General features: G+C 39.4%; 1 protein-coding gene across 1 annotated transcript in view; it reads left to right on the top strand.

The window, feature by feature from the left end:
• Positions 1 to 25,538, top strand: part of KPNA3 (karyopherin subunit alpha 3) — a 32,214-nt gene extending 6,676 nt beyond the window's left edge. Inside the window, exons 3-16 of the mRNA XM_010728794.3 lie at positions 8,780 to 8,869; positions 9,083 to 9,112; positions 9,200 to 9,252; positions 9,346 to 9,441; positions 11,779 to 11,864; positions 14,468 to 14,554; positions 14,947 to 15,116; positions 15,833 to 15,877; positions 18,930 to 19,061; positions 20,042 to 20,170; positions 21,875 to 21,979; positions 22,116 to 22,187; positions 22,292 to 22,454; positions 25,222 to 25,538. Coding sequence (XP_010727096.1) covers positions 8,780 to 8,869; positions 9,083 to 9,112; positions 9,200 to 9,252; positions 9,346 to 9,441; positions 11,779 to 11,864; positions 14,468 to 14,554; positions 14,947 to 15,116; positions 15,833 to 15,877; positions 18,930 to 19,061; positions 20,042 to 20,170; positions 21,875 to 21,979; positions 22,116 to 22,187; positions 22,292 to 22,454; positions 25,222 to 25,523 — 1,560 coding nt within the window. The 3' untranslated portion in view covers positions 25,524 to 25,538. The remainder of the gene's footprint in view (positions 1 to 8,779; positions 8,870 to 9,082; positions 9,113 to 9,199; positions 9,253 to 9,345; positions 9,442 to 11,778; positions 11,865 to 14,467; positions 14,555 to 14,946; positions 15,117 to 15,832; positions 15,878 to 18,929; positions 19,062 to 20,041; positions 20,171 to 21,874; positions 21,980 to 22,115; positions 22,188 to 22,291; positions 22,455 to 25,221) is intronic.
• Positions 25,539 to 25,665: the final 127 nt, after the last annotated feature.

Here is a 25,665-nt window from a genome sequence, read left to right as displayed (position 1 = left end):
CCAGCTGGGTCTTGAATATATCCGGAGAAGGAGACTCTACAACCTCCTTGGGCAGCCTGTTCCAGTGTGAAAAGAGAGTCTTGGATTCTGGCTATACTATGGATGCAACAGTGGTCCTAAAAGGTTAGAAAGTAGCCACCTCTCTTTCCAGACAAATAAAATAATGGTGCCAGTTTTAAACTTCTCAGTATGTAGTGGTGGAGGAGGGTTAGGATTCAGTTTAAGGTTCTGTACTTGAGTGAAACCTGTAACTGTATTGCTCTTAGGGATCCTTTGGTTCTAGGCAATTTTTGTAATTTTTTTTTCAAGGGAGGATAAAGCTCTCAACTTGGACCATTTATTTGCTCTAAGAAAGATAGTACTTAGCCAGATTAGTGCTAGTACAGTCATTAGGTCACATGCTACCCTTCACTTGAAGCATTATACTCCTAACTTCAGCAGAAACAGAGGATGCTGTCCTCCTTTATCATGCACTAACTAGAACCCTAAAAGCTTCCCTCACAAGGTGTTTATTTTTGACTTTGGCAAACTCAGCTGTCTGAGAACTCGCAGACATGAGCTCATGAAAGCTCTAATTGACAATTAACTTTGATGCAATACAAAGTAGTTATTTTCTAACTAGTGTGTGGATTAAGGAGCCATGGGCATACATCCATTTACCTGCTTCTCTGGCATACAGTACTTATCTCTACTCTGATCCTTCTTAAATAAGATTTCTTATGTGTGCAGTACCTCCCAGCTACAGTCATGAGCCTTGAAGAGAAAGATCTGTCTTCATCCTGCTGGGAGGGCTGTGGTGGGGAAGATGAGAGTGCAAAAGAAAAAACAAATCTTCCCAGAATCATCAAGGTTGGAAAAGACTCCAAGATCATCCAGTCCAAGGGTCTGCCTACCATCAATATTTCCCCACTAAACCATGTTGTTTAGTATAACATCTAAGCGTTTCTTGAACGTTTCCAGAGATGTGCTCAGGTTAGATAGCAGAACCTCCTTTGTTTATGTATTTTTTCACAGAATGGCTGAGGTTGCGGGGCCTAGCAGAGGTGCTCAGGGCCACATCCAGGCAGCTCTGGGAGATCCCCAAGGAGGAGACCCCCCAGCCTCTGGGCAGCCTGTGCCAGTGCTACGTCACTGCACAGCACAGAAGGGCTCCTGGTGTTCAGAGGGAACCTCCTGTGCTCCAGTTTGTGCCCATGGCCTCTGGTCCTGGCACCAGGCACCACTGACAGAGCCTGGCTTTGACCTCTGGCACCTTCCCTTCAGGGATTTAACTATGAGATCCCCCACTCTCCAGATTGAACAGTCTCAGCTCCTATAGTCTTTCTTCATGGGACTGGTCCCTTTGTTGTCTCTCTCTTTCTTTGCTACACTCTCTTCAGTATGTCCACATCTTTCTGCTGGGGAGCCTAGAATAGGACATAACTGTCCAGATGTGCCGCCAGTGTTGGGTAGAGGGGAAGTATCACCTTCCTAGATCTGCTTGGCAACACTTCTCAGTGTAGCCCAGGATCCATTAACCTTCTTTGTGATGGGGGCACATTGCTGGCTTGTATCCAGCTTGATGCCTGCCAGAACTGCCATGTGCTTTCTAGCTGAGTGGACACCAGCATGTCCTGGTGCCTGGGGCTGTTCGTCCCAGGGTGCAGGGCTTTGTACATCTCCTTGCAAAACTTTTATGAGGTTCCTATCATCACAGCTCCAGACTGTTGAAGTCTGGATAGCAGCTCTGCTCTCAGCTACTCCTCACAATTTTGCATCTCCTGCAAACTTTGAGGATACGCTGTGTCCCATGATGCAAATCATTAATGAAGATGTTAAAAAGAACTGAACCCAATGTTGTCCCTTGGGTTTCATTGTTAGTTCTTAGTCTCTATTAAGATTTCGTGCTACTGGCCAGTAGTTAGGACAGTTTTCAACCAAAGTCACTGCCCATGCAGTCCATTCATCAACAGCTTATCTTTGAGAATCTCACAAAGGACCATGTCAAAGGCCTTACTTTATTCTCAGCTCCCCCTTCTATCCATCAGGCTGGTAATTTCATTGTCAAAGCTTCTCAGTTTGGTCAAGCTTTGGTCTCCTTGATGAGTCCATGCTGACTACTACTGGTATTTTCTTCCCCTCTGTGCGGCTGGAAGTGGTTTCCAGGATTAGCTGGTCCATCCCCTTTCCAGGGATCAAGATGAGACTAATCAGCCTGTAGTTCCCTGTGTTCTCTTCTAGCCATTCTTGGAGAATGGAGGCATCATGTTTGCTTTCCTCCATTCTTTGAACACTTCTCCCAGTTGCTGTAATCGATAAGGAATTACAGAGTGGCTTCACAGTGACATCTGCAAGCTCCCTCAGCACTTTTGGATACATTTCATCAGGACCTATGGATTTTTTTAATGTCTGATTTGCTTAAATGCCTTGACCTAAACCTCTTCCACCAAAGGTACATTTTCCTTCACCTTTGATCTCTAGATCCAGGCATTCCTGAAGACCAGTCTTGCTGAAGCAAAAATGGTACCTTGACCTTTTCCCTGTTTTCTGTAACCCGATCTCTTATTTCATTCAATAGTGGGCCCCTATTTTCCCTGTCTTGCTTTTTTTACAGATACACTTACAGAAGCTCATTTTGTTGCCCTTAACATCCTTGACCAGATTCATTTCTGTTAGAGCCTTAACTTTCCTAACTTGTAGGATGTAGATCTCGTTTTCTTCACTTCCCAAGATCACTGCTAATTTTTTTCTTCTGGATAGCATCCTTGTATGCTTAACAAATGACCAGAGAACATGTTCCTATGTCATCATCTCAAGGCTTTCTGATTGTTTTTTTTTCCCTTTGTCATGCCCTTAAGTCTCTGTAGGTGTTAATAAGTTCTGTAAGACGGTAATAATAAGACAGTAAGTAGAGCCAACTAATGGTCCTTTCCCAGCAATTAAAAAAGAAATTGAATCTTTCCCCAGGTTCATATCCCAGAGCTGTTTCTAGAAATCCGTTCAAGCTTTCATTAAGAGGATGTTCAGTAGAGGTTTTCAGAACATCCCTTTGCCACTCTGATGTTGAATCTGCAGGCATTTTATTCCTTTCATGATGGACTGCAGCCAGTGCACTAAGGTGCCCCACTCCAATCAAAAATAAATCTAAAAGATTTTGAAATTACATGTAAGTGAAAACCCTAAGAATTAACACAGCTTGTTCTCTCTCAGCAGCAGTATCTTAGAAGAGATGTCCAGACAGCTCAGAGCTCCTTCTTACTAGAAACTGTGTTTGTGGACCTTTCCCTGATGTGAAGAAGTATTTGATAAAGTTTCTTTCACCTGAAGGCAAACATTTTCTTGTTTCTTTTCACTTGAAGCTTCTCAATTGAAGAAAAGTTGAAAAGTATATATGATTATGTATTTCTAAACACCTGTCACAACTCCATTAGCACGTCCCATTGCCATGTTCTGAGGTAGTAAGCTGAACTCAGTACATAGCTTAATGGATATCATTTTTGACCAGAAGAATTCTTCCATCTTGTTTGCATTGATAGGCATTTTTTTTAATCCTGTGGCCATCACCCAAGAAGGTAAACAAGAAGTAGCAGGATTTGCTTGCTTAATGGTAGTTAAATTTAACCTCCCCACTTCAGTGAAGCAAGCAGGATGGGTATCTATCATCAAAGGCTGTGAATGGATCATCACAGTGCTCTCATGGTATTATTATTGTTCCTGTTTGGCATTCTTGCCAGTCATATGTGCCCACAAACCTTTTGTTCGTATGGAAACATCTGTAGACTATTGTAGTGTGATCTTTATCAGAACACCGACAAGCTCGTAACCAGCAGTCAGTTGCTGCTAATAAACTTGCAGACTTCATTATAGGTAACAGGCGTGGTTCAGGCAGTTGTTGAGGGCTTTCCCTTTTGAAGGAGAAGACCTGCATTGTTTCCTTGGTGACAAGGCCCTACCCTTCAGCAGGAATTCCAATCTCCTCTTGAAAGATTTCCCACTGGTCTTTGAGCAGTGGCTGTATCCAGGCAGGTTTATTTGTCTTCAGCTTTACCATAGAAGCCCACAGAGGCTAGTGCTGTGATATAAACAAAAAAAATAAGGTTTTTTTTTCACCATATGACAAAATGCCAGTGTTTTAATATTATGCCAAGGTGCAAATCATGTTTTATTTTACCTTATGCAGAGGAGCAATCAGTCTATGGAAGTACTGTATACACTGCTGTTTCAAATAGCCTTAGAGCTGCTTTTTAAAACTAGAAGGTTCCATGAATGTTTTGAATTTATAAGAAGTGCTAATAAGAACAGCTTTTTTTTTTTTTTTTACTTAGATGATCTCCAGAGGTGCCTTCCAACCCCAAATATTCTCAGTAAGAAATTTTTAGTGCTTTTCAGTAAGTGCTGGCCTGTCTGCCTCAGGCCCATGCAGAAGTTCCACTCCTCTTCTGTATGTTCTTGCCAGTTTTTCAGTCCAACCATCTGCAAACAATGAGCAGCTCCAGGAACTTTCTTGTTCAATCTCACTTTTCCTGTCTCAGATCATACTTTCTGAGCTTGTTGCACTGTATGACTGACAGCCTGAAGATGTTGCCTGCATTCACAGAAATTCTAGCTATGGTCTGTTATGTCCTGGGAAATTCAGTTCTCTCCTACAGGTAAACGAGGGCAGTATATCTTACATGGTTGTTCCTGCTTATTTTGGTTAACACCAACATTAGGAGTTACTCCCTCGGGCACACTCATGCTGCCAAAGGAATTGGCTGTTGTGTGTGCAGATGTAAGGGGCTCTTCAGGGAGCTACTTACTGAAACAGGGGAGAATCAGGTTTTTGATTAGTTCAGTTATGGTGTATCTCCTGGCCATTTTTAACATGCATCTAGAAATGGAAGACTTCTCAGTGTTATGCAGTCTCACCACGTTAAGATTTCTTAGTAGTCTGGTGCAGTTCTTTAGTCAGGAGATCCTGTCCCTCAGTAGGATTTCACAGAAGATTAGAATGGCTTGGGTTGGAAGAGACCTTAAAGACTATCAAGTTCCAACCCTCTTGCCATGGACAGGGCTGCCACCTGCTAGATCAGGGTTACCAGGGGCCACATCCAGCCCGGCCTTGAACATCCTTGAGGATCCACAGCTTCTCTGTTAGCTCCTATTCCAGTACCTCACCGCCTTCATAGTAAATTTTTAAACCTAGATTATGTATGTTTTATGGATCAGAATTTGAAATATTGCTTTGCAGTTCTCACTATTGTTGGCTTTGCAGTGGAATGATTCCATTCCTGCTATTCGCAGAGTTGCTCGTGGGAGCTGTTTTCTATCATTAGACCAGTTCTCCATGTCTTTTCATCTAGGGATTCATGAAACCTCCTTCCAGGTAAATAGGATTTTTGTGGGGAGTACCATTTGGAGATACCCACTGCATCAGTGTGCATATGGACACTTTCTTGAAGAAGAAACACTTATTTCTCTGTTCCTGATCTTCTTGTGTCCATTCCCAAGCTGCCCTCCTGCCCTCTTTGTCCAAATCCGTGGAAGATTTATAGGGAATTGGAGGAACTTCAAATTAATTAATTAATTAAAAATATATATGTTCACCACCCATTTTCTGGCCACAAGCAGAGAGAATTTGTGCACACCTTTCTAGATATTACTCAAGCAAACTATGTCAGCTTGCAGTATTTGTACAGAAGCTCACTCACTATGAAGAAACATGAAGTGTGCATCTTGAAGAATAATGCCTTCAGCCAGGTAGTCTTTCTGAAGTGCTTTGTCTACTGGTGTGCTCTGAAGTTACCACCTGGTGTTTGTGGGGGGGTGATTTTCCAGTTGCTTGGCAGATAAAGGCTATTCCTTCCATTCTGTGCAGATGCTGTTCAGTCACCCACAATGGGATTCATGCTTTGTTCCATCTGTGATTTCTGTACTCTCAGTTATATTCCAGCTCTTACCATCCTTGTATTTCAGGATGCTTGAGAGAGGTTATCAAGATGCATCTTCCTTCTTTCTAGAGTTTCTGGATACCACAACCTGTATGTTACACTGTCATAGAGACACAGCCCTGAAAAACACTGATAGCTCAAAATAATGTTTATTTTGAAGAGAGGCACACATCTATAGTGAGACACATCCGTATTCAGTACCACAGTTACAGTGTGACTTTGCTTTTTGCATCCAAAAACTCCTAGATGTTTCAAGCTAGCAAGTGAATCATACAGTTTCATCTGTTTCTAGCTACTGTCATCTTGGAGGAAAAAAAATGGAGGGTCGATGAAATGTGTATTAGATATAAATGCAGTCCACATGTGTGTGAATATCTTAATGTTCCTATCCCTTTTAATAATGTGGTTTTTGTTACAAATGGGTAGCATCTATTTAACATAAACGCAATTGACAGGATTTGGACCTTACTTCTGAATTTCCACACAGGATAAGACTGACTTGAAATCATTCTTTCATCCCTTCCACATTTTGGAGGGATCTCAGTGGAGGATGTCTGAGCTGTGCTTAGGAAGTTTTTCACCCAGAGGGTGGTGACGCATTGGAACAGGTTGCCCAAGGAGGTTGTGGATGCCCCATCCCTGGAGGCATTCAAGGCCAGGCTGGATGTGGCTCTGGGCAGCCTGGTCTGGTGGTTGGTGACCCTGCACATAGCAGGGGGGTTGAAACGAGATGATCTCTGTGGTCCTTTTCAACCCAGCCCATTCTGTGATTCTGGGATTCTGTGACATTTCCTAACTGGATTTTTCTTTTATTTCCATAAAAAGATAGTTCTCATTTGCTGTAATTCTTGACTATTCTGGTTATTCCATCATTGCAGACAGGGGATCTGTGGGATCTGTGTGAGTCCTACATCTAAAAGGATTTCAGAAAAACATAAGAGTAAAGATCACCTGTCTTTATTGTAAGATGTTGCAACACATAGCTGAGCACCACTGATAACGAATCACTGTTTGAAAACAAGTAAATATTACAGCTGAATGGCCATGGAGAGCAATTCTTAAAACAAACATACTTTACAAAAACCCTGTAAAGCTCTCTCCCTGAATTTTATGATCCAGGCAACTGATTTAAGGGGAACTCAGTCTGAAAACTACCTTTTACCACTGTAGTTTGCTGCTAGTGACAAAGAAACTCAGTTGTTCCCAGTTGATGATTTGCAGTGTTTAACTTGCTCCAGCAGACAGCTAGTGGTACTTCTGCACTAAGACCCCAGCTAATTCAGCCTGCATCTTTTCTGTAGACAAGAAATGAATGCTGAATCAGCATATGCACACTAATAACTATTTTTCTCCTTGTCCATTCATGCATGTGTGGACTCCAGTGTGGCCAGTGTGAACTGAAGTGGTATCTCTGGGTGGAAGGAGAAGGGCGGTAGTACTGAAGGCATCAGGACATTCCTCCAGCATCAGTCCCTTCTCCCAGTTTTGGTGTGTTTTACAGTCACAGCACAAGTGCTCATGTAAGAGCCATCCATCTTGAGACAGGAAGGAACCGCTTCCTCACAGGGGAATAACGCAGACCTGCACCTGGAAGGGGCCTCTGGAAATCAGATCTGTTCCCTGCAGTTGCCAAAGCATTGACTGTGAGTTAGACAAACAGTGGCAAAATGTGCTTGAGCAAGGCTAGATTGACTCAGGTAGAGTGGTGTTTGCTCTTTGCTTAAAATGGCAGCACCAAGTGCTTGGTGTGGGAGAATAACAGGAATATGACACAGGTCTTCATGGCGAATCCATCTGTTAGCCACACAGTACAGCTTGTCTGTGTGATGGTGTCTTCTCAGCATTGAACTGCCTGCTCATTTTTGTCTTCCTTCACTCCAAAAGAAAGCTGTGGGGGGGGCTCCGTTGAACATAATTCAGTTTAAATGGTTTTGGGTAGAAGCATAATACAATACGATCTCCGTAGTCACTACTGATTGTGCAGCAGATAATTGTTTGGAAACCACAAAGCCTGCTGTTCAGTGCTGGGATAATATATTTGGTTTAGGTGTTATAGCTGTTTAATACACTTTTCCAGTGTTTTGCTTCATTGGAGATTGAAATCTTAATGTGCTTATTAAAAAAAAAAAAGTATTCAGATATACATGCTGCATCATCATTTTCTGCTGTCTTTTCTATTTTTAAATGTATCTCTAGACATAGCACGCAAAAAATCCAGTCTAACATTTGGAAAATGCCACTTTATACTTTTGGAATAATACTTTTAAGACATTGTAGATGTCTTATACATTGTAGATGTAGATGTAGAAGTGTCTGGATACAGTTGCAAGCACCGATTTGATTCCCTTCTTTTTTAATTAGGGCTCAAGGCGTTCTAATTAAAGGTATAAATATTGAATCATTACCTTATCACTGAAATGGCAGTGTTTTCTCTAATTCCTTAAAGGAGCTACGGCTGGAGGGTGCTTTGTTGGAGCAGGCTGACTGTGAAATGCCACAGGTGTCAGTGCTGCTTTACACACAGGGTTAACACAGGGTTAAAACTAATGCAGCAAGGGAACTTCAAAGTACGTTTAGCTGAAGATCTCACACTGGAAAATAGTTTCTGTTACATGTGGCTGAACACGAATGTCATCCAGATCTACGTGTACAGTAATTTTGTTAGAAAATTGATAACTGCAAGTTTTTTTTTTTCCATTCAGATTTCACGGACTACTATAGCTCTGTCTGAAATACTGTGAATTCTGTCTGCAGTTATAAATGGCTTTATAAAAGCGATCCTATTTGAAGTCTTATTTTGAAAGGGGCTATTATATCATCACCCTATTAATTAGCATGGAATGTATGTGTTTTTTGCCATTCCTTTCCAGAACAAAAGAGATGAACATCTTTTGAAAAAACGAAACGTTCCCCAAGAAGAAAGTTTAGAAGATTCTGATGTTGATGCTGACTTCAAAGCAGTAAGTCCCTCGATTCTGGAAATTACTTCTATAGGCCTTTGTATCTCAAAACAAAGTATTCTGTTTTTACTTTAACAGTGGAAGCCTTCTAGTTATTTGAAAGCAAAATCGTGAACTGATGCACTGTTTAAATTAGTTTGATTGCATAAGATGTTGAAAAAGAAGGAAACAAAAGCAACAAAATGACTAAAACATTTTGTTTTTCTTTTCAAGCAAAATGTAACACTAGAAGCTATACTGCAGGTACGTTACATTCATTTCTTCATTTATTTGTTTATAATTAGCAGTGCTTGTTCTGTGCATTTTTAGTTTTTATTGTTATTATTTCAGAATGCCACAAGTGACAACCCAGTGATCCAGCTGAGTGCTGTTCAAGCTGCAAGGTAAAAATGAATGAACAGAGGCACAGAAATGAACTCTCTACACATTTTTCACGATGAAAGTTACTTATTTTACTTCTACATTTCATTTCACAGAAAACTCCTATCCAGTGACAGAAATCCACCTATTGATGACTTAATAAAATCTGGAATTTTGCCAATTCTGGTAAAATGCTTAGAAAGGGATGATAAGTAAGTATACCTTTACAAATGTTCATTTTCACTGAAAAACTCTATCCAGATGACTGTTCAAATGGAGCTGAGGATCCATAGCATGTTACAGTCTAACCCAATGGATCAGATTCCATGACAGCAGAGTATAAATTCTCCAGGAATATTGTTTATTCTGCTGCTGAAATGTCATTTTCTTTTTTAGTGCTTTCTTGAGAATATCTAATTAATGGAGTATACCTTACTACATTTCTCATTGGTTCTGAATATTGCAGACTTTCCTGTTAACTTTTTTTAAGAAACCTGCCTCAAACTTAGTGTGGGCATTTGAGAAGGCAGAGTGTATGCATGGTTGCAAACAAGGCTGTTCTGTATGCGAGAATACAGTTGTCATCTGTTTCATTGGGGTTATTAGCTCAAGTTTGTGGCTCCTTTCATTCCTATTGCATGGTGGGCTTTCTGGCTCTGTGCTGCTCCCTCGTGTGATAGAACACCACAGTAAGCACGCTTTGTGTTCTGATTCTTTGATGGAAAACGAGAGCTCCAGTAGAGGAGATAGAGAATGTTGTGCATGTTGTTGCACGACTTTCATGTCACGGAATGAAAAGTGCTGTATTCCACAATCTGTGAGCCTCTTATTGAGACAGATGGGGATTAACATGTTTGAGGTAAATGTTTTAGGCTATCTTTGGTCTCAGTGAGCCACAAATGTATTTACAGGATTTCCATTTTCAAAGTCATTTCTGCAGCCACAGGGGCTAGGAGCTTCAAAAGGTGCAGACTGACATTTTGGGTGGAATTGGATGGCTGCAAAAAAATATGAACTGTGACTAGCTTTGTTTCTAGTTTGTTTAGCACAAGAGTTACTAAGAAAACAGCAGGCAGTAAGTCCAAATCAGGTAGTGTTTTGAAAGCAGACAAATGCCTGTCTGCTCTAGAATTAGATGGTTCAGTGCTGTGAAAATTTAAGTTGAATTTTATTTAGGTTGTTTGTATGATTTATCTTTGTAAACATTTAAAAGGCCTTTTGAAAGTGAACTCAGCGCTTTCTTAGGCAGTCCTTTTGATTGTGATTGCTATGTAATGTTCAGTAAAGATAAATTGTGCTAAGAGTTTGTGTAGCAGATAATTAAAGCTGTTGTTTGTGTTATAACTGAAAGTTTATCCCAAGGGCACTCAGATCACAGGGGGAAGAAAAATTCATTGTGTGCATGAGGACCAATTCAGAACTAGAATTTTAAAGCATTTGATCCTAGAATGTAAGGTTTATAGATAGCTGCTTACACGTGCTGTTTGTTTTTACAAATTTTTATTTACACATCTTGTACCTCCATCTTGATTTCTTTTCCAATCCTATCCCCAATAACTCCTGAAAATGCTTTGGAAACCAATGCATGAGAAAAACGTAAGGGAAGCAGGTGATATGGCTGTATGTAAAACATTGAGGAAGATGTCAAAAATTAAAAGTAGTCACCTACCAGTAAATATTCTGTGCTACTTCTGGGTCTTGGACACCTTGCTATTACTGCAGTCACTGTAGGCCTTAAACTCTTTTATAGCTTTTACAACTCTTAACCTCTAAAAGTTTTCGTGCTTTGTTTTATTAGGCTGCTGTTGGCACAGACAACAGTTGATGGATAAAATCTTAGTTTGGACATTCCCCTCACTTTTACTGTATTTGTCACTTCTTATCTGCATTTAGTAAGTTAGGATCAGTACAGGTATGATGCTGTCCTTTGGTACTGATTGGTGTACCTGTACCCTGTCTGTGATAGAGCAGACAGAAGTCTTTCTCCCTGTGTATCTGCTTGTATTTGATCTTGGGTGTGATGTTAGAAAGGCTACAAGGTTTTGTTAGTTGTGGTCAGCCATGGTTAATTTGCTAAGAACTCCTACTGTAAGGCAGTTGCACTTTCTACACTGAATGTGCATGGCCTTTGGGTGGGCTGGGTGTGAAGAGTTGTCTGTTACTTATTAGAGAGGCATAATCAAATTTTATGATGCTGTGTACCAGAAGTCTTTCATACTGGAGGCAACTTGTTGATTTGAGTAGCAGTCAGCTTCAGTAGTTGGTGGATATTTCAGTGTTACTGATTTTCTTTCTTTTTATTTTTTACTAACATGAGGTCAGAATGATTAGCAGTTTAAAAAGCTCGTAGAATGTAAAATATGTGTTTTGCTTTCCTCTCTGTTCTTCTGAAATGTCCAAGCTTAGGGTTTTTCTAAAAAAATCTTGTAGCCAGGTGGTACTGCTTAAATGTAGCATCATGGAGTGCATACAGTGAATAGTGCTGAAGTGAACCATAACATAATCTGAAGATCATTTCAAGTTACTACTGTAAACTTATTTCATTACAGTCCTTCATTACAATTTGAAGCTGCATGGGCGTTGACTAACATAGCATCAGGCACTTCTGCACAAACTCAAGCTGTTGTACAGTCTAGTAAGTATTACAATATGTTTATTGGGAGGTGTGGGTGTTTGGGGTTAAAGGGAAAAGGGATTTTTGGATAACAAATACCATTCGCTATCAAAACTATTAAAACAATAAAAGCATATGCCTGTCCTCTTTCTCAGAACTTTCTACTTTTGCTCTTAAAGGTTAATCTGTTTGTCAATAATGATTAATATTAAGGATCCCAGACCTGAATTTCCCTTAAAGAAAATAGAGAATGACAGATGATACAATGAGTGTGACAAAAATGTTAGTCCTTTCTAGTGTTGATTTTTGCATTCACGTGCTGTTAATTCCCCTAAAAATAAAACTTACATTAGAAAGTAATTCTTTCTACTTCAATAGTGTGTTCATAAATCTTACTAAAGTTGTTAAATACACGTAGTTATGTAAAATTGCCCATCTAAATATAGAGTTAAAATTACCTTCCTTTCCTTGACTGTGTGATTTGTCTCTCCTGTACGCACTGTGTTTGTTGTGCTGGCTTTGGCTCCTAACCAGCCAGTGAGACTTCCATTACCAAGAGACAGGAAATTAAAGTTAGTTGAAGATAAATTATGTTTGCTGAGTTGAATCAAACTGTTCTTTTTTTTGTTTTGTTTTGTTTATATATGTAGCTTTTGTGTATTGACACGGTTATCTTTAAGCAATCACTTCTGTGCTAAACGCAATGTTTTGTCATTAAATGGGAGGCTATGGCTGAGCAGTTATAGAGCAAATTGTCTAGACATATTGATATTCAATGCTTTTATATGGGAAAATGATGACTTAGTTCTTTGATTTTTTATTTTATTTTATTTTATTTTTTTTGTAAACTGAAAATTAAAATGAAAAAGTGCATATGCACAGCACAGCAGAGTTGAAAGCATCGCTGTTGGGTGCACAAAGTTCAGGGTGGATACATCCCTCCAAAATCTGTTTAGGTAACACTTGAAAAGAAGCAAGCGTGATAAAATGACTGTAGAGAAGCAAAAAATATTTCCTTAGTTTTGCTTCTGAAGAGAATATGGAAGTTTAGTCTGAAAGCCTAGCTGCCTCCTTCTGGCAGGTGACCAAGGGACTCTGAACTCTGTTTAGATAAAGGCTGGTTTGCAGGAATGAAGCGATAGACCCTTGCAGCTACAGAGGAAGCTGCTGCAGCCTGAACACAAAAGAAGGCCTCGGCAGTCAGGGGCAGATGGCAGTTGGAGGGCCTAGCAAGAGAGAGAAGGTACTGTACACACAGAATAGATCTTGGCAGAACCAATTTGGAGCAGAAGTAATTAATTTTTTTGAGAGAAGTGGATCAGATAGCCTGCAGCTCCCACTTTCTCAGTCTTTTCTCCTGCTCGAGTACTGATATGAACTATTTTCATTTCTGCTTTAAAAGCAGGATTGCAGTCAAGTGTAAACTACATACCTGACCCTCCTCTCTGAAATATGTTGAATATATGTACAGCTACAGTGTAATTTCAGTAGTCATAGAGAAAAGGAAGCTTGAATATTCCCCTTGAGCTAATGGAAGTGGGATGGTTGTGACAAGAAAAGAGAGTGTTCTAAACAGTGTTATGTTGCTGTGCCTCCCAACTTGTTGTAGAAAACTACTCCATAACTCATCCATGGCAGGGAAAGAATTCTACGTTCTCTTCATTCTTCATCCCTCTGCATTTTTTTTCATGAAAACGTATCAGGGATTTTTTTTGGCTTGTTACCACATGTGAAATTATCACCAGGATATCAATTCACAGTTACTCACAAACTGTTGTAGTTTTTTAAAATTCCAAAGCTATTTTGGTGCTTACAGTCTCTACAAGAAAAATATTTTTTCCTTCTACAGTATATAAATTGATCTATTTTGCAAGAATGACTATAGGATGAGTATGATAATATGTAGAGTTTAAAAACTGCTATAAGAATTCCCATGTGAAAAAGAATATGAGTTGTCTGAGAGAAGATAGCTCACAGGAACAGCAGAAGGATGGTTTCTTAGCTCTTAAGTGTATTTAATGCAGCAGAGATTGAAACCAAAAATCAGTACCACTTCCTTAATCCGCTGTGTTGCTTCTGTTATATAAGAACAAATAAAAACTTGTCTTAGGGCTGTATGGCAGATGGATGTAAATCTTCACTACACGTGGAAGCTAACTATAGCCGCTTCTTGGGAGGAAGCTATTTTCTTAAAATCGAGATTTGAAACACGTTTGCATGAGTAGGCATGTCATTCTGCTAGGTATGTATTGCTATCTTGGATAACTCTAACATCTGAATTACCAGGAAATTAAACCTAGCGCCTACATACTTGTGGCTCTTAGGTAGCACTTGGAAAAATATGGCAAAATGTTGAAATGTGGACAGCATTGTTGTTTAATTCACTTGTTCTCAGGTTTGTATTTTCTGCCTCTTACAGATTTTTATAGAAATGTTTAACAGATTTTCTATGCTCTTCGTACCAGAAGCGTGTATGTTAGCGTAAAGCATGGTAGAGAAGGTGTTGAACATGAACCAATTGAAGTATTTTTAATTATTTCGGTTATTCAGTTTTTCATTATTTCAGAAGTATATTGCAGTATCTGAGTTCCACTGAAAACAAATCCAATCTTTGCATTCCACAGATGCAGTACCCCTCTTTTTGAGACTACTCCATTCTCCGCACCAGAACGTTTGTGAGCAGGCTGTCTGGGCTCTGGGAAATATTATCGGTAACTCTTGTTCTTACCACGATTTGCATTGAGGGAGTGTTTCATTTTAGAATTTGACTTTTGAACATTGACATTATCATATGAGACTATGTTTCCTCTAAGTTCTGTGGCTTACTATATTTTTTCATGTGGCCAGAATTACGTACGTACATACTATTGTTTTCTAAAGAATAGTGTCACTTGCTGCACAAAATGTTAACAGGATAAATTTTGTGTCTCTTAAAATATACATACATATCTGTATGTATGTATATTTAATTGAACACGAACTTTTAGAAGTAAACTATTGGTGAGGAAACATAGAATTTCAGAATCCCAACATGCCATTGCATACATTTCAAGATTTTCCATTTTTAATGTAATTTCTTTTACAACAATTTTCATTTCTGTAGGTGATGGTCCTCAGTGTAGAGATTATGTCATATCACTGGGAGTTGTCAAACCTCTTCTGTCCTTCATCAATCCCTCCATTCCCATCACCTTCCTTCGGAACGTCACATGGGTCATTGTAAATCTCTGCAGGAATAAGGACCCCCCACCGCCTATGGAGACAGTTCAGGAGGTAAATACAGAATTATGAGACAGATACTTTTTTATACTCTGCACTAGAGGCCAGATATTTCACACTGACCTACTGTGAATTTATGCATGTCTTTTGCCACTGTCTTCTGCCACTTACTAGTTGTTAAGTAATTTGACTGAGATAGCAGCAGAGCTACTCATAACATCTGAAGCTGACAGATAACACTGATTACTTATATATTAAAATGGACACAAGAAAAATTAACACTCTGTAAGGTGTTAACGCACTTTTATCTAAAAAGACTATAAACATGATTCTGTATATATTCTATAAACAGAATCATTGGAATGCAATTATTTTCAGTAAGAGGAAGTATGTATAGACTAGTGAATACAGTTTAGTTTGGGTTTTGACTAGCTGTGAACATACAGTTGTTGTCAAGTCCCCACTTGAGAAACATCTGAAAATCCCTTTACACTGATGATCAGGAAGATGTCTATGATGTTTGCTTGTTTTCCTCCAAAATATAGTCTACTCTTTGTGTCTTTGAAATGTATCACTGTCTTGTATTTTTACAAATTTTAAATAAGGTACATATTTTTATACATACTTCAGGGGAATGAGCAGTTGCTGGGAAGTACGTGAGTGTAATATACTAATTCAATCTCAAGCTAAGTTTTATGTTGACACTATTTGGATTCATGTTTGCACAGCAAATTTTATTCTGTTGTAATGACTGATCAACTTCTTTTCAGATTTTGCCAGCATTGTGTGTTCTCATTTACCATACAGATATAAACGTAAGTAATTTCTGAAGTTTTAGATATTTTGCTTTTTTGTGTTGTTTAAAGAGAAAATGCTTTGAGATTGTGTTTGTGGCAAACTTGGTTTTGTTAACTTGCTTATAGTTAAGCAGTAAACGTACAATTAAGTACTAAAACTAATGTAATCATGGTCATTCAGAGCAGGAAAAAGGAAGTGCAAACACCATTTCTGAAATATATTTTCTAAAAGTCTTAGTTTTACACTAGAAACTACTTTTTTCTAAAATCCTATTTTACAGAGTTGTGCTCTAGAAGTTTGGAATTTTGATATTAACTCTTGGCCTTAATTTAATTTAATTTTATTTTGCCTCAATTTGTTACTTTGTGTAGATAATAAGGTTTGAATTTTGGTTAGTTCTTTGTGTGGCAAGAATCTGGTCTTTCTGATCCTTGTGGGTCTCTTCCAACTCAGGGGCTATTTAATCATTCTCTGATATGGAATGTATGATTCCGTATATCAGACCAGTCAAATAATGTGATCATATGGTTAAATCTAACTTCTGTTAGATAACCTGTTGGATGCCTGAATTTGCAACCTGTTTGACTAAGGAAATCACATAGGAAAATGTATTTAAATACATTAATATTTAATTATTAAAGGTTTTTAAATATTTATGCTCCTGAGCCATGGTTTTTGCATACATTTTCAAAGTCCTAGAGAGTGGTCTTACCTCCTGAGTTCTTTTATTGGGAGTTCAGGAACCAAGATCTATACACGTAAGAGATACTGAGCTGCTTTTCAGCTCTTCTTCCTATCAGGACTTTGTAATGTCTTGAATTGTTGCTGTAGTAGCACAACAATTTAAGGAAGCAGAAATTGAACATCTTGGTGGGTCTGGGGATAGGGCATAAAGTTGGTGGAAATGGCTTAGGTTATTTCTTCTATGAAGTAGCAGTGCTTCTGCTGCTCTTTTAATGGTGTAGTCATTTCATACATATTTGCAAACAGTTTAATTGGGGATTTTGCAGGGTTATCCCAGTGTAATGTGAGTGGGAGACAGCACACGGTGACTTTACAGTTCATAATTTGGACAAACCAAAATGGAGAGTCATAGCAAAACCAAAAATACTTCTAATCTATAGGTTTTGTTTTGTTTTCTGGCAAATTTGAAAGCTTTTTGCAAGGACTGATTTTGTGAGAGCTTCTTAAATTAGATTTGAGACTACGTGGTGCCAGGTTTTGACTGAGTGAGGGTGCCCATCTTTTTCATCCCAAGAATCAGGTGCTGGTTGGAAGTACCAGTGTGGTCCCAGCCTCCCAGTACTGGAGCAGCAAACCTATCTGTGGTGCTGAGTTAGTGATGCAGGTAGATCAGCAGACAGTCCTGTGAGCACCTCTGGTGGCTGCTGCTCTCATCATCACCAGGGCTGTGGGACAGGAAACTGGTGAAGCTCCATCTCTCACTGCTTCTGCTGTGATGCTGGCTCCACTGCAGCACATTCTGCTGTCCCTGTGGCAGCAGCAGGTGAAGGCAGCAGCAGGTGAAGGCAGCAGCAGGCTGCATCAGGAGAGCAGTAGGTATGTGCTGCCTGATCTCTGGAGATGGGTGGAAACAGCGTGTGGGGAAGGTCCTTCTCACACCTTCAGTACTATTTAGCTTTCTTAATAGCTGGAAATTTTGGACGGCTATCTATTTGAAAAGTAGAGTGCAGATACCTTTACTAAAATAGCAGATGAGGTTTCTTTCAGTTAAGCTGTCAGAGAGAGGAAGCTGGCTCACAGATCTCCTTTTGGGTATGCTGTGTTGAGCCATTCTCATTTGAAGCTTCCTTAAATCTCAGTGAGCTGAGCTGTTAACTCCTTTTTGCTCACCATGAGACACTCTGGGCACAAACTCTGCCTGCAAAGCCTTCAAAAACTGCTTCAGACCATCTCACCTCAGAACATAAATAAGTTGCTTGGATTTAGAGCCTATTGCTCTAACCTCTTTCTAGTAAATCAGATGAGAGCCCCATTCAAAAGGTCATTTAGTTCACAGAATAGAACAGGTGTCTTAACACACAGAATATAAACTGGGAGAGTAGGCTTACTGTGCTCTTAATTTAGACACTTCACTTAGGTGCAATGAGTTCAGGCTCTAGTCTTCCTTAAAATTCCAGAGTAACTGCTTTGCTTTAGTTAGCTTTGGAAATTGACTTAGAAATGCCCTCAGAGGCGTCCAGGCTTCTCTTCCTTTAGTTCCTAACATCACCTCCGAGTGATGGGATATTACCTGTTTTTCTGCTAGCTTTGTTTCTGCTTCAAATCCTACCATTAAAACAACTAACTTTTGTACCTCTCCATTTTTTTGAAGGGCTCTCAAATCATCCATACCAAATCACCAGTGACTTCATTGTTATTTTCTTTAAGTGTGTCCTGTGCGATAGTCGTTTCTTTGTGTTTATTCCCTTCTCTTGAACAGTTGCCATCTTAACATAAGTGTTTGTCCTTTAGCTGGTGTAAGAAAGTTCTTTCCTTTGCTGTAGATTTAAATCTCAGTATGAAGGATAGTTTGCAGTTTAACTTCAGACTGCACTGTGGATCAAAGGCATTAAAGTGTAGCTAGATGGCTTAAAGACTAAGGCCATTTAGCTGTTGTGTATTCAGAAGATAGTAGATCTAACAGATGAGAGCAGGGCTGAGAAGTTGGTTCACTATTGTCTTCCGAAAATTACTAAGTCAGTTACTTAACTGAGCCATTCATCTGTCTCCAAAATGCAAATCAAAGCCAACAATTTACCTTTGGTGTGTGCTGTAACTTTATGCACCAAAATGTGTCAGTTAAAAGGATATATAACCTATTATAACTTATAGATTACAATTTATTATCTAATCTATTTTATAATCTGTCTATCTTATTAACTTATTATAATCCAACACTTAATGCATCAGGTTGCATTTGAGTTTTTCCTGTAACTAAATGGCATGCTGCTTTTCTTTTTTTTTTTTTTTTTACCCAGACGTGGAAAATAATCACTAATTAAGATTCAGTGATATGAATTTTGCTGCTCAGTGTGTAAGTTATGTTACGTTCTTTCTAACATACAGATTCTTGTGGACACCGTTTGGGCTTTGTCCTACTTAACAGACGGTGGCAACGAGCAGATACAGATGGTGATTGATTCAGGAGTCGTACCTTTTCTAGTTCCCCTTCTGAGTCATCAGGAGGTCAAAGTTCAGGTAAGTCTGTTACTGGGGTTCTGAGATGACCATTGCAGCCACAGTTGTTGTGGATAAACTGAACAAAAAAGTTACCTACACCAAGAAAAAAACATCTAAAATTATATTGAAACTCTTTTTGAAGTATTTTTTTTATTTCAATAAAGCAGCAGGTTACAAATTTATAACTTAGATTTCTCAGATTATGTGTACTCTTTTCTGGTTGCAGCATCTGAGTAACTCATGGAAATCAATTACAGTTTGATACTTTTTGAATGTTAATGTCTTTGATTCTGAGTCTTTTTAGTAAATCTCTAATTTTCTACAAAAGGTAGGTTAACTGACTTTCAACACAAAGGGAAGCCTTAAGTTAGTTAATGTGTGCTTGATTTTTATAAATTAACCACTGGAATGTGGAAGCTTCTATGGTATCTGTGCATTTGCCATATTTGTTTAGTTTGGACTTTGGATGAAGGCTGCCTGGCTTAAAATTTGTCAAACGAGTTCACTTGATGGAAAAGAGTCTCTATCACTTTTCTATCACTTACAAAACATTTATTAATTCATGAGGATATAATGTGCATTTTTGAAAGTCAACTGAGAGTAAATAAGAATATGAGTAGTCTTTTCTTCTTTATTATTCTGCAACGGAGACGTGAATTAAAAAGCTTGCAACGTTTACAGCCATAGTCAAGGCCTAGATATGTTTATTGTAACTCAGATCAGATACATGACAAATTATCTTTTGTTGTTCTAATCTTTTTCTACTTTCTAATCTTTTGGAGTTGATCTGCAGCATGCTTTTCAGTAAAATACTGCACTGTGTGTTTCTGTTTTGATGAAGCAGTGCCTGTTCTAGAGTGCAACTCAGAAGCTGTAGTGCTAAACTCTCTTCTGCATTGTTTTTGTAGAGACATTTAAAAATGATCTTTATTTTAACATAAGTAACAGCAACGTTTTTAACATGCAATTTTTTTTCCCTTCCCACTTCGGCCGTTCAGACAGCAGCACTGAGAGCAGTAGGCAACATAGTGACTGGTACTGATGAACAGACACAAGTTGTTCTCAACTGTGATGTTTTGTCTTACTTCCCAAACCTCCTGACACATCCAAAAGAGAAGATAAACAAGGTATGTTATCATCTGCTTCTTCTTTGCTTAATCTTGTTGTTTAAAAAATAGAACAGTGAACGGTAGCATGTTACAGAAGAATTTCTCAGAGCTGTTATCTCTGGGATGTCAGCAATTCTGCATGAAGACACCGCCTTTCAGTCTGGTGCATAATTAGGGCAGAAGTCAAACAGGCATATTGAGGGTCCATTCGTTAGTGTTGATGCATCAGTGCTGATTTTTGGGAAGACTGGTTTTTTGCTTTGAAGTATGATTTTGTTGTTGCTGTTGTTTGCAAAGTGAGTAAGTGGTGAACCTTATACTACAGGTTTTTGTATCTGAGGATTGTTACTTTTGATTGAGTTCAGTGAGATGGATAAGGATGGCCCAGTTTTTCCTCCCCAAAATTAAAGGGGTTTAACAAAACTAAACTTCTTTTCACAGTTTTTTCTCTTCTGTTGTCCATCTTCATTGAGTACAGAATACCACCGTCTTTTTTTGAAAACTATCCCTCCTTCCTTTTGGCAGAAGGAACTTTGCTGTTGCGAAGGATTAGATGGAATAGGGAGAATTAGATGAAAGGAAGTGATAAGTGTCCTCCTTTCTAGAGCTGCATTTGATGATGTTTGCTTTATTTTTGGTAATCATCATGCCATCATTCCCTGCAGAGATGGGGCTGGCTGGGAAAGAGGCTTTTTCTCTTTTCTCTGCTCCTGTATTTAGTTTACTAGATTTCCCCATTTCAGCCATATCACAGAGGGGGATTCTGTTTCTTCAGGCCTTGGAAAATACCAGTAGTGCTGAAGAAGTTAATCTTCAGCAGTTCAGACTGCTGTGATCTCTTTCTGTCTCCCCTTCTAGCACTCAGGAAAGAATAAAAAAGAGCTCTTTTTGAAAACCAAGAAGGAGCTATTTTGCTTTAAGAGGAGTCTATGAATACCTTTGAGTTTTTTGTTTTAATAACGTGAGGAACAAATACAAATAAAAGTCAAATGTACCTCCCTAAAAAATGGAACCCATTATGTTTTCTCAAGTATTTATGATTGGTTTGATGGCTTATTAAAATCAGGTTGTTTTTAGTTCAGGTTGAGTGCTTTTTTCGGATATTCTTGGTTGGCTTGGCAAAATAACCTGTTGTAACCAGGAATTTTTTATTGCCATTAGATGTTAGCTATGTTATGAACCACCTGAATGAGATAATTGGCTGGGTAAGGTCTCAGGGCTGAAAGTCTTGTCTGATTATTAATGGAAAAACTCAAATGAGCTTTGTAAGCTCTTCTTCATATTTAAGGGAGTAAACAGGAGATGGAGGCATAGAAGGCTACTACTGAGTTGCCAGGTCCAAATTTGCAGGGGAAGTTTTTTTTTATTGGGGGTTTCTTTGCAAAGCTTGTTTAGAGTTTAAAATGTGGCTATGGCTGTAGCAGTGCAAAGTGGATGTAAGGTTTAAGTTGGTATTGCTGCCAGTGTGTGAAGTGAGCAATACTTTGACCCAGTGAATTAATCATATCAATTTTGTAGCGATCTCATGTGTGTTTGGCTTTCACAGTGCATTAAAAGCTTGTGTGTTGGAAGTGCTATTGGGGAAGAAACCTGGAGGCTCTATTTAGAGATGGTTGTGGTATGAGTTGAGGTTTTGAAGCTGTTTTTTTTCAGTTTGATTTTTTTTCATCTGTTGACTGTTTTCAAAAATGTGTTTTGCTTTTTTATTTTGTTCAATTTTAGGAAGCAGTTTGGTTCCTTTCCAATATCACAGCAGGAAACCAGCAACAAGTTCAGGCTGTAATAGATGCTGGGCTAATCCCTATGATCATACACCAGCTGGCTAAGGTCAGTCAAGCTGTCAGCTATGCAAGTTGTCATCCTCTTTTTATAAACCTGACATGAGGAGTGTGTAATTTTTAATAATAAGCCTGACAGATGTTTCCATTTGGATTTTTAATGAGCTATTAATTTTACTCTTCAGGGTGACTTTGGAACACAGAAGGAAGCTGCTTGGGCAATTAGCAACTTGACAATAAGTGGGAGAAAAGATCAGGTATGTATAGTAGGATTTCAGGTTGTCACTTAAACATTGTGTGTGCAGCCATTTCTAAGAAGCAAAATGTTCAAAGTACTTTTTTTTTTTTTCCCATTACTTAGGTTGAATACCTTGTACAGCAAAATGTAATCCCACCATTCTGCAATCTACTCTCAGTAAAGGATTCTCAAGTGGTACAGGTGGTGCTGGATGGTCTGAAAAACATCCTGATAATGGCTGGTGATGAGGCTAGCACAATAGCTGAAATTATAGAGGAGTGTGGAGGTACGTGCTTACTATGCTTTAAAAAAAATTACTGAATTCTGTTCTATCTTCTCATTGCTGCTGTTGGATGTTCAGTACAGAATTTTTGGGACTGTGGGCCATCTGAATAAGCAAATGACACTCTATTCTCTTTATCTTAGTTTAGGGGCAGTCATGTTAGAAACAATTAGTAGAGGAGCTTTCTGTAGCTTGATGTTCCTAGGCTTATATGAGAATTGTACTTCATTTCATTTGGTTATTGAATATACTTGGTTTTGCAGTAGAACACACAATTCTTGCTTTAGTTCAAAGCCTTGGTAGCAGATGGCTGAATAGGGACCTGCTAGTCAAAGTTAGAGATAAAAAAAAAAAAAAAAATGCACAGGCAGTGTAAGTAGAGATGTGTTGCTTTGGAAGAATACAGGGATTCAGTCTGAATTTGTAGAGATGGGATCAAGAAAGCCAAGGTACACATAGAACTGAAACTGGCAAGGGAGATGAAAAATAACAAGAAGAGTTTCTACATCTACATTGGTCAAAAGAGAAAGGCCAAAGAAAGTGTTGCCCCTCTGATAAATGAGAAGGGAGAGCTGGCAACGACAGACATGGAGACCATTGATGTACTCAGCGAGTCTTCACTCTCAGACGGGCTTCCTATGTCTCTTGTGTCCCTGAACCTCTAGGCAGGTTGGGGGAGCAAAATACTTCCCAATCTAAGAGCAGAGCAAGTCAGAGGCTGAGTATGTACAAGTCTGTGAGGTTCACATGCATGCTATTGTCCTGAAGGAGCTGGCTGTAGTTGCCAAGCCTCTCTCTATCGTATCTGAAAATTCATGGCTGTCAGGGGAGGTCCCCAATGAGGAACCCTAACATTCCCCCAGAAGGGGAAACATAACTTCTATTTTTTAAGAAAGGTAGAAAGGAATATCCAGGAAACTACACGCTGTTGAACCTCAGGTCTATACCTGGGAAGATCATGGAGCAGATCCTCCTGAATGCTATATTAAAGCACGTGTGAGATGTGGAGGTGACCCAAGACAGCCAGCACAGCTTCTCCAAGGGCAGATGGTGCCTGATCTATCTGACTGGATCTTCTGTGATGGAGTGATGACATCAGTGGACAAAGGAGACATAACTGATGTTGTCTATTTGGACTTTGATGTGGTCTCACACTACATCCTTGTCTTTAAGTTGGAGAGAGATGGATTTGAGTGGTGGAATGGATGGATAAGGGTCTGGTTGGATGGTTGCAGCCATTGTGGTCAGCGACTCTGTATACAAGTGAAGATGGGTGACAAGTGGTGTGTCCCCATGGGTCTGTCTTGGGACCAGAGCTCTTCAGCATCTTTATTAGTGACATAGACAGTGAGATGGAGTGTGCCCCTAAGCAAGTTTGCTGATGACACCAAGCTAAGTGGTGCAGTTGACACAGTACAAGGGAGGGATGCGATCCAAAGAGACTTGGTCAGGCTTGAGAAGTGGGCCCATGTGAACTTAATGAGGTTTGACAAGGCCAAGTGCAACGTGTTGCACTTTGGTCAGGGAAATCCCAGATATGTGTACAGAGTGCGAGAAGAACTCCTTGAAGACAGCCCAGCTGGACATGAGTCAGTGATGCGTGCTCACAGCCTGGAAGCCCAGCAGTATCTTGGGCTACATCAGCAGAGGGGTGGTCAGCAGGGAGGGGGAGGGCATTCTCCTCCTCTACTCTGCTCTCATGGGGCTCCTGGTGTACTGCATCCAGGTCTGGGACTCTCAGCACAAGAAGGATGTTGGAGTTTGTCCAGAGAAGGGCGACAAGGGTGACCAGAGGACTGGAGCACATCTCCAAAGAAGAAAGGTTGAGGAAGTTGGGCTTGTTCAGCCTGGAGAAGAGAAGGCTCTGGGAATGTCTCATTGTAGCTTTCCAGTATTTAAGGGAGCTTGCAAGCAGGAGCTGGACTGACTATTACACAGTCCGACAGTGACAGGACAAAGGGGAATGTCTTCAAACTTTTTAAAAGAGGGGATATTCAGAGATGGTGAGGCATTGGCACAGCTGCCCACAGAAGCTGTAGATGCCCCGTTCCTGGAGGCACTCAAGGGCCTGGTTGGTTGGGGCCCGGGCAGCCTGAGCTGCTGAGTAGCAGCCCTGCCTATGACAGAGTTGGAACTGAATGGTCTGTAAAGTCCATTTCAACCCAAACCATCCTATGATTCCATAATAATAATTTCACTATGGCTAATGCAGAACGAGGAATCAGGCTTTGGGATATTCCAATCTTAGTTTTAATTGATGTAGTATAGTAAGGTAGCACTGAATGTAAGTTTTGAGAACTTGATGTATTGGAAGCTTTTCTCTTGTGTATAACACATCCAGTTTGAGACTAGGATTTTAATCTGATTTTAGGATGAGATTTCGTTGCCTTGGTTAAATAAAGCCACTTCCTTTGCTTATGTGCAAAATCATAGAATCATAGAAGGCCTGGGTTGAAAAGGACCCCCCTGCAGGGTTGCCAAGCACCAGATCAGGCTGCCCAGAGCCACATCCAGCCTGGCCTTGAATGCGTACAGGCATGAAACAAAAGCTATGCACTAGACAACAATAGTTTTAAAAACAATAATAAAATTTTAAAACAACCAGAAGTACAATGGGTTTTATCTCAAAAGAGAGATGATTCCCTTATACTATGTTCTAGTATGTTTCTGTAGTTTCATGAGTTTTCCTAGTTAGGTTTTTTTTTTCTAAAGTAGTCAGTAATTCACTCCCAATTAATTTTAAAATTCTTCTCAATTTTCTTTTGTCCAGGGTTAGAGAAAATTGAAGCCTTGCAACAACATGAGAATGAAGACATTTATAAACTAGCGTTTGAAATCATAGATCAGTATTTCTCTGGTGATGATGTAAGTATGCTAAAGATGGAAAAGTGTATGCACTGTGCTGTTAGTGCTCCGTTAGTAAGTACATTGTTCTTGGTGATCTGTTCCAGTTGTTGTGAACATAGCACGTCTGGGAGGTCAAGCTTCCTGTTCCCTTTTCAGTGCTCCTTCCCTGAATTGAAAGTCTTTGAAGAATTTCTCAATTCCAGGAATTTTCTTCAGCAATACTAAGATGACTGATCTCATTTTGTGTAAATACATTGACACAGACCCAATGTTCATTGCATTGACACGTACATGAACGTGTAATTACTTATGATTAGAACAGTTCTCTGGCTCTCCTTTTTTTTTTTTTTTTTTTTTTACTTCCTCA

Source organism: Meleagris gallopavo, chromosome 1 (assembly GCF_000146605.3).
Source record: "Meleagris gallopavo isolate NT-WF06-2002-E0010 breed Aviagen turkey brand Nicholas breeding stock chromosome 1, Turkey_5.1, whole genome shotgun sequence".
In the NCBI taxonomy this organism is placed as follows: domain Eukaryota; kingdom Metazoa; phylum Chordata; class Aves; order Galliformes; family Phasianidae; genus Meleagris; species Meleagris gallopavo.
The sequence above is the reverse complement of the archived record's forward strand: the minus strand, read 5'-3'. Positions and strand labels throughout refer to the sequence as shown.